At 42.4% G+C, this 9,187-nt stretch overlaps 2 protein-coding genes across 3 annotated transcripts in view; one reads left to right on the top strand and one right to left on the bottom strand.

Moving 5' to 3' along the window:
- The window catches only part of CHEK2 (checkpoint kinase 2), a 48,505-nt gene extending 47,004 nt beyond the window's left edge, over positions 1–1,501 (bottom strand). For both annotated transcript variants that reach the window (XM_008058690.2, XM_008058691.2), the window contains exon 1: positions 1,405–1,501. The gene's annotated coding sequence lies outside the window, so the exon portion shown is untranslated. The remainder of the gene's footprint in view (positions 1–1,404) is intronic.
- Positions 1,502–1,719: 218 nt separating this feature from the next.
- Positions 1,720–8,564, top strand: LOC110595703 (iron-sulfur cluster co-chaperone protein HscB, mitochondrial-like; the record flags this gene model as incomplete). The annotated part of the gene is made up of 3 exons (XM_021712672.1): positions 1,720–1,965; positions 5,065–5,074; positions 8,388–8,564. Coding segments are annotated over exons 1-3 (423 nt in total), but the record flags the coding sequence as incomplete, so codon positions are not given.
- Between the last annotated feature and the right edge of the window lie 623 nt (positions 8,565–9,187).

The following is a 9,187-nucleotide window of genomic DNA, read 5'->3' as shown; positions in this document are numbered from 1 at the left end:
GTTCAAGACCAGCCCAGGCAACTTGGTGAGACCTGTCTCTACAATAAATCAAAAATTAGCCAGGCATGGTAGCATGCGCCTGTAGTTCCAGCTACTTGGAAGGCTGAGGGCAATGGAGTGAGACTCCAACTCAAAAAAAAAAGTAGTCATAACAAGTATATGAAAAACTGTTCAACATCACTAATTAGAGAAATGCAAATAAAACCACAATGCAATTTCATCTCACCCCAGTTAAAATGGCAATGACAGATGCTGCAAGGATGTGGAGAAAGCGGAAACTCTTCTACACTATCAGTGGGAATGTAAATTAGTACAGTCACTTTGGAGAACAGTATGGAGGTTCCTCAAAAAACTAAAAATAGAACTACCATACAATTCAGCAATTCCACTACTGGGTATATATCCAAAAGAAGGGAAATCGGTGTATCAAAGAGATATCTGCTCTCCCATGTTTATTGCAGCACTAGTCACAATAGCCAAAATGTGGAATCAATCTAAGTGCCCTTCAACAGATGAATAGATTTTAAAAGTTGAGATATATACACACAACAGAACATTGCTCAGCCACAAAGCAGAATGAAATCCTGTCATCTGCAGCATCTTGGATGGAAATAGAGGCCCTTACGTTCAGTGACATTAGACAAGCACAGAAAGCCAATTATTGCACGTTCTTATTCACATGTGGAAGCTTAAGAAAAAAGATCTCATGTAGCTAGACAGTAGACTGGTGGTTATCAGAGAACAGGGAGGGGGGGAGGACATAAAGGGGAAAAAGGAATATACATTTATTTATTACCACTGAACTGTACACTTAAAAATGGTAAAGATAGTAAATTATATATGTATATTTCACCTCAAAAGTAAGTTTTTTTAAAAATTCAAGAGGCCTTACAAATGCAACAACCTTTTTTTCAACCAGAGAAAATGAGTTCCAAGGAGGACTGGTGCCCTCCTACCCACTCCTCACCACCCCATCCCACACTTACTTATGGACACTTGCAGGACATCCTCCTACACAGGTCAGTGCGTTTCCAGTTCCTTCAGCGCCTTAATAGCTAAGACTGGGGTTCTCTCTAAGTATTTTAGAGATTTGAATCTAAGGAATGCTAATGATTACTAACATTTATAGAACTCTTTACTAAGTAACTTCGCTCTGATATCAAAGAGCACAACTGTTCCTTCTTAGCCAGTATTTCCAGGCCTGTTTCAGCTTGTAAGTAACACGGGAAGTTAACTTCACCTCGAAGATCATCTACAAATTAGGAAGAGAGTCGCCCACACACTCCCCCTCCAGCTCAAAAATAAACAGACAAAGTGAAACTCGGGACAGTCCGCTCGCATAAGACGCTGAGGATGGGATTCGTACTATCAAACACCCAAGAGAAGTTCCCCACTATGACTCACCGCGTGCGCCCACCTGGAGCCGCACACTCTCCGCAGCCGCGGCCAGCGGAGTGGCGCTAAACCTGCAGATACAAACTCCACCCTCAGCCAATCAGGACGCCCTCCCCCGCCGCCGACCAATGACAAGCAGCAGATGTGGCCGCCGGCGTAGCCTCAGTGCTTGCCGGGAGGTGTAGTTGAGAAAGCAGAGCGGAACTCCTAATCCACGTTTCCTCCGGGAGGTCCCGCCCCCCCAGCTCTCCAGCCAATCAGTAGCATTGGTCTGGTCGGCCACTCTCTCAGCTGATCCCCCGGAGTGACCGCGGCGAGATAGGCCCCTGGCCAGATGTGGAGCGGGAGAGCCGGAGCTTTGCTTCGGGTGTGGGGAGTGTGGCTGGCAGGGCTTCCCGGAAGGAGACCACTAAGCAGCGATGCTGCGTCGCAGGCGGGAAGCGCTCCGCCCGGGTGTTGGAACTGCGGCAGCCGGGGGGTCCCTGCGCGGGGTGACGGGTTCTTCTGCCCGTGGTGCCGTGCGCTGCAGCCTCCTGACCTCACGCGGGACTACTTCAGCCTCATGGATTGGTACGCACGACGGCTTCGGGCCGGGGCGGGAGGGACGTCAGGGGCTGGCCTGAGAGAGGGCAAGGCCAAACAGGCTTGGAAAGTGGAAGGCGGGACTGATCGGTGGGCGGAGCCGTTAGAGAGCCCGGGTCGGCGCTGTGTCCCGAGAGGGAGGAAATTAAGAGGCGGGGTTCGAGGGAAGGGGCTTTGAGGTTTGGAGACTGGAGTGGAAAAGGGATTTAGAGGGGCGGAGGAATGAAGTTAGGGGAAGTTGGAAGGCAAAGGCTACGGCGGTGGGAGATGAGAGGGGCGGAGCTTGAGGGGCAGGGCCTGGGAGAACGGGAACTTGAAGGATAGTGTCAGAAATGTTTCAAGTTGGGTTGAGAAGTTTAAGAAAGGAGTGCTGAAATGTCCAAGATTAGGGAGTGAGCATGAAAAACTTAACGTGTGAGTAAAACCTAGGGGGAGCCGGGCTCGGTGGCTCAGCCTGTAATCCCGCGCCTTTGGGAGGCTGAGGTGAGTGGATTGCCTGAGCCCGCGGGTTCGAGACCCGCCTGGGCAGCGAGACCTCATCTCTACAATAAATCCAAAAATTAGCCGGGCGTGGTAGCGCGTGCCTGTAATTCCGGCTACTCGGAAGGCTGAGGCGGAGGGATCGCCGGAGCCCAGCGGGTCGAGGCTGCGGTGGCCGGGAGCGGCCACTGCACTCCAGTCTGGGCGACAGAGTGAGACTCCAACTCAAAAACAAAAAACAAAAAAAACCTAGGGGGAAATGGGAACTGAAGGAGAGGGTCCAAGAAATGGGGTTTTTCCTCTGAGACTGAGGAGCTTGGAGGTAGGGAGATGTGGACAGAGCTGAACTGGTGAGGAAATAGGGCAAGCTCTGGGAATAGACAACGCAGGGGGTTGGATAAAAATAAAGTAGGAGGCCAGGCGCGGTGGCTCATTTCAGTAATCCCAGCACTTTGGGAGACCGAGGCGCGAGGATCACTTGAGCCCAGGAGTTTGAGACCAGCCTAGGAAACATAGCAAGACCTCATCTCTACAAAAAATTAGCCGGGCTTTGAAATGGTCCGAGTAACCCTCGGCTGCTTTCTCTCCACTGTCTGTAAGAGTCAAGAGGCAGAGAACTGGGAAGAAAGGAGTTTATTTCTGAATTCAGAATTCAAGGAGTCAGAATTTAACCTCTTGCTTAAGTCGGCTCGGCTGCTTGGACTTTACATCCATATTTATAAGCACAAGGGTTAAGGTTTGCAATAGATTAGCACCAAGCTACAACATTTCAGAACGTTGCCATGACGTCTGCATTTCATTACTCTGACTTTCATTGCCTTTACATTTCTGTACCATCAGAGCTTCATGCCTTTGTTACTAAAAACAAAAGAATGCTTTCTAGAGTTTAGTAACTTTTTAGCGGGTTATACAGCGTACATGGGAAAGAGCAGATTCGCTTCTCTACCATTGTAAGAAAAAAACTGAATTTTTGAAAACAAAATCAGTGAACATTTAAATAGGTGTTGGCTTAATGCAAGTAAATCAGGCCTAAGACTATGTTATTGATGATTACCTTCGGGTTTAGCAGGAAGCTGGATTTATATTGTTAAAAATCAGAAGTTCTATTAATTCATGATTACATCAACATTGTGAAGGTTACAAATTATTCTTCTAATCGTAACTAACCAATACCCATTGTGCCTATCAGAAATTCCTACAGACTACGTGTAGGATCTCTCCTGAGCTGGATGCCTGTCATTCTGTAGACTAACAAAGAATTTGAACTGGGGGTCTTCCTTATCAGCTTGGTGACATGCACCTGTAGTCACAGCTACCAGGAGGCTGGGGCAGAAGGATTGCCTAAGCCCAGAAGATCACCATTGAGACCTCAACTCAACAAGCAAAAAATAAAATAAAATGAATAAATAAAGTGGGAGACAGGGAAGAAGGAATCTGGGCCATGGGAAGATAGGGTGGTGGTAAAGAAATTATTCAGTGACACTTGTTAAATCACAAGGAAGACTTTCTTCAGTACCATCTCATAGAAGGAACCACTGTAACAGAGAGAGAGAGATTGGGTTCAATTCAGAATACAGCATTGGCAAAAGGGAGATTATAACTAATGAGCAGGACAGGCGTCAGTGAGTAGAAAATTACTAAGAGAAAACGTCAGAGATAAGAGGGATTCTGACTAAAATGACCTAACAGGATTCTTGATGAAGACAGACCAGGGTAATCAGATATCTCCTGGGGGATGATGAAGGATAAGGAACCTGATCAGATATTGAGGATTATCAAATATCAAGGATGGCAGTTCTGACTGAATAGAGGTTTTTGCTAAAACTGGATTTTACAAGAAAATGCACAGATGGGCCTAGGAGAAGGTTCAGAAGCCTGACTAAAGTTTGGTCAAGTCATGGAATTTGGGAATGCTCCTTCTCCTTAACTGTGGGATCTGCCCCCACCAGTCACTGAACATTTATGGTAGGCTGTAATAACACTGATCTTTAAGTTCCTCAAGCCTCCCAATCTTGCTCCCACCTTAGGGTCTATGCACTTGGAGTTCCCTCTACCTGAATGATCTTTGATTACTCATCATCATCACTCAGGTCTCAAGTCAAATGTCATCCTTAAGCCAGGTGCAGTGGCAAATGCCTACAATCCCTATAATCTCAGGATTGCCTGAGCTCAGGGATTTGAGACTAGCCTGAGCAACGTGATGAGACCTCACCTCTACAATAAATCAAAAAATTAGCTGGGCATGGTGGCACATGCCTGTGGTTCCAGATACTTGGAAGGCTGTGGCGGAAGGATCACCTGAGCCCTGCAGGTCGAGACTGCGGTGGCCGTGACCATGCTACTGCACTCCAGCCTGGGTGACAGAGTGAGACTCCATCTTTAAAAAAATGTCATCCTTTGGTCCATCACATCTACCGCCCTCTGTGACCCTGTTCTGCTTCTCTTCATAGCACCAACCACTTTTTGAAATTACTTGGTTGTATGTTTTTTGTTTTTTTGAGTTGGAGTCTCATTCCATCACCCAGGCGGGAGTACAGTGGCATGCTCTTGGCCACCCTAGCATCAACCTGCTGGGCTCAGGTGATCCTTCCACCTCAGTCTTCCAAGTAGCCGGAACTACAGGTGCGCACTATCACGCCCAGCTAATTTTTTTGATTTATTGTAGAGAGGAGGTCTCACCAAGTTGCCCAGGTGGGTCTCAAACCCGCGGGCTCAGGCAATTCACTCACTTCGGCCTCCTAAAGCGCTGGAATTACAGGCTGAGCCACCAAATCCAGCCGGGACAGGTTTCTAACAAAAGTTAAGTTGTTTTCTTTCTTTTAGCCTTTTTTTTTTTTTCAAATATGGTGGGGTGGTATATCAAAGTCACCTGGAATCTTTTCCTGAAATACACAATGGTTTGGTACTTTCTTGGACCTACTGTGCTGTTTCTGTGTGGAGAGGGGCTTAGGCATAGATATGTCTAAAAAAGCTTCCCAGGTGGTTTTGCACACAATGCCTTCTCTAAACCCCCCAAACCGGGCACTCATTGCTCCAAGATGGGAGGGTCTCTGTATTAGAAAAACATGCCTAGATAATAGCAGAGTCAGAAGAACCCTGGCTTATATTCCTATATATGAATTCTCTCTACTCATGCTGGATGACTGGATGTATAAACTATAGCTTTTCTTAAACACTTTCAACATTAAGGAAATCAAAAATAGCTTATTCCATTTTTGGACAGCTTATATTATTAAAGAGGTTTTTGAGGACTTGAATCAAAATCTGCCTCTCTGGGCTGACCCCTATTGGACTTAGTTCTGTTCTCTGGAGATGAAACAAATATGATCTCTATATCTTGTGAGAAATTCAAAGAAGAAGTTAGCTGTCATGTATTCTCTAAGTACTCTTTTAATTAACCCTTTAATAATAATATTGATTCTACTTCAGTTTGTAAATTTACATCTTCTAAATCAATTTATTTTAGCAAGAAATGTGCCATTCATAAAGTATCACCTAAACTATGGCATCATTTATAAAAGACATTAAACAGAACTTTACACAGTGTTTGAACAGTTGTTTGTTTGTTTGTTTGTTTGTTTTTGGGTTTTTTGGGTTTTTTTGAGTTGGAGTCTTACTCTGTCACCCAGACTGGAGGGCAGTGGCCGCTCCCAGTCACTGCAGCCTCGACCTGCTGGGCTCTGGTGATCCTTCCACCTCAGCCTTCCAAGTAGCTGGAACTACAGGCGTGCGCTACCACGCCCGGCTGATTTTTTTAAAATTTGTTATAGAGGTGAGGTCTCGTCAAGTTGCCCAGGTGGGTCTCGAACCCACGGGCTCAGGCAGTCTACTCACCTCAGCCTCCCAAAGCGCGGGATTAGAGGCTGAGCCACCGAGCCTGACTGAACAGTTGTTAAAGTAGTTGTCCTACATAGCTACGAACAAACATTGAAGACTCAGGGTCTCTGACAGAATTAAGAGGAAGCAAGCCAGAGGAAAGAGTGAGATAAGCAAAAGGGAGCTGAAGGTGCATCAAAACACATTTTAACATTTTCAAAACGTTACTAAGGGACTGCAGCTGTCCTCTGGGTTAAAAGGAAAGGATCAGACCTTAGTTATGCATAGATTAACTAACTAAATAATTCAACAAACATTTATTGAACATCCAGTAGGCTCAAGACACGGTACTAGGCAATCTGAGAAATACAGATGGGGAAAAGCAGTCTCTGCCCTCAAGTAGGTTGTTATTTAGAGGGGAAGAATTTGGGAAGCTGCAATCTTACCTATTCTGTGCTTGAAAAGGCCTTTGATCAGGGCAACAGCATGTAAGAGGGAGTTTTTCCTGCTGAAATTAAAGATGGTAATATTAAGTAAATTGTAATATCTCTGTTTCCTAATTTTTATCCAAGTCAGTCAAGAGATGGTAACCCACTTCTACTCTCATAGTTACCAACATGTTTTTAGCCTTTAGAAGTGTTGTATTGGCATCTGGGAAGAGAGAAAGGAAAGGAAGAGGGAAGGTGAGAGCTGTGGTTTGAACAAAAGAAAAAAGAGGGTAAGCAGCTTCCTCCATGAGACCTGGATAGGCTCATTCAGATCTTTGGATCACATATTCACTCACATTTCTATATAAGATTCAATTTTAGATATTTATGTCTTTATTACATTTATAAAATTCCTTTTTCTTGAGCAGATCAAATATTCTGAAATGCTTTCTCTCTCTCAATTAAACTATTAGGTAATTAGATAGGTTACATATAGTTCATTATGATTTGTTTATATTTCACAGTCCAAATTGCATTAATTTAAATATTCTCTTCTGTTTTACATTTTTCACTTTTTTCTTGTTAAAAGTATTAAATTTCTTTCTCTAAAAATGTTTATTTACTTATAGATAAGTGGAATATTCTGAAATCAGTATTTAATTTTAAACGGTGCTCAAGAAAGAAAAAAATTCTTTGTGATCCTTTTACTTTGATGTTCAGCAACAAATTATTGTAAAAAAACCTATTTAACATATACCATGTGATATACTTCTTTTGTCAACTCTAATTTTTTTCATAGATTGATTTCATTTAACTTATTACCTTCATATTTTGGGAATATAAATTTGAACTTGAAAATGCTAGCAGTATACAGTTAAAAGATGTTTATATAACTCAATTTTTATCTCCATTTTGAATTAATACAGTTTATAATACACATGCACACTTGCCTATATTCCCATACATGTACTAATAAGCTCAGAAAAGAAATGTTAGTCTACTGATTACATACATATTTACATACTGCATATTATTTAGCCAATTTTCATAATTTGTTTATATGAATTAAATTTCAATTATATTTATGTTAATTTATTACAGTAGACTTGTTATCAAATAGTGTGTTAGAATTCACAAACATGTTAGAATTTTAAGCATCTTGTTTTGTTATCAAATAGTGTGTTAGAATTTCACAAACATGCTAGAATTTTAAGCATCTTGTTTTTCAACATCAAGGAACAAGCCTGTATAATGTTTTTACTATGGTCAGTCAACAAACTTAGCAGGCATTGTGAATTCAAACATGATGAAGATACGGACTTTCTCCCATGTTATACAATATGGTTTGGTTTTAGTGGGAGAGAGAAAAACGAAATTATTTACATAACAACTTTGCTCTTTCTGGTACCCAAAAGGAAGGCTTAACCTCATTTATTATTATAAAAGCAGTGTTTTCAGGATTTCCTTAGGAAACTTGAAATACTAACTAAATCAGAGTGTGAGGATGTTCACCTAATTTAAAAATAAAATTCTTAGTAATACATAGAAAAATCATGCATTTCAGGGTAAACTTCAACTACTTCAACCCCAAATCTTTGTCCAAGAGTATGGATTTTTTAAAATACATTTATTTCACTACTTTTCCAATCCCTAGAATGGTTACTGTTTTTCACTTCTTTTCCTTAGCAACTTTCCCTCAGACATTCTTTTGGTTATGACTCCAGAAAGCGGGCCAACCTACATCTTCTGGACAGCAATACTGTGATGTACATAGCTGGGAATCATCTGATCCTTCTGAATTTGAAAACCAAGGAACAGATCTACCTACGGAGTAGCAGTGGTGAAGGAATTGGTGTCATTGGGGTATGCCTTTAGTAACTTATTTATTTATTTATTTTTTCATTAATCAGTATTTTTTATTATGGTTTTGTGGGGTACAGTTAAGGGTTAGGTGTACAATGACGTTTCATTCAGGCACCCTGTAGATAAGAAGTGTTTTCCCATCCCCTGACAGATATTTGCTACTGTTAATCCCATCCCCCTCCCCCCATAGTTTCCCAGTACCATCCGTCATTTTCTCATAGTATTGCATTGGATGTTCAAGGTCCATTATATGAGTGAGAACATGTGATATTCGGATTTTTGTTTTTGTGAGAGGTCACTCAGTATTATAGACTCTAGTTCCATCCAGGTTGCAGCGAAATTCATGATATTGTTCTTTTTTATGGCTGCGTAGTATTCCATCGTGTATATGTACCACATTTTTTTAATCCGGTCCTCTTTTGATGGGCAGCATGGTTGTTTCCAGGTTCTTGCTATTGTGAACAATGCTGCGATAAACATACGTGTGCAGGTATCTTTTTTATAGAGTGATTTGTGTTCTTCAGGGTATATTCCCAGTAGGGGGATTGCAGGGTCATATGGAAGGTCAATTTTTAGAGCTTTTAGGAATCGCCACACTGCTTTCCACAGAGGTTGCACTAGTT

This window comes from Carlito syrichta, unplaced genomic scaffold (genome assembly GCF_000164805.1).
Source record: "Carlito syrichta isolate Samal-C Ts95f unplaced genomic scaffold, Tarsius_syrichta-2.0.1 Scaffold303588, whole genome shotgun sequence".
Lineage (NCBI taxonomy): Eukaryota > Metazoa > Chordata > Mammalia > Primates > Tarsiidae > Carlito > Carlito syrichta.
Note: the sequence above shows the minus strand (reverse complement) of the source record. Positions and strands in the feature narration are given on the sequence as shown.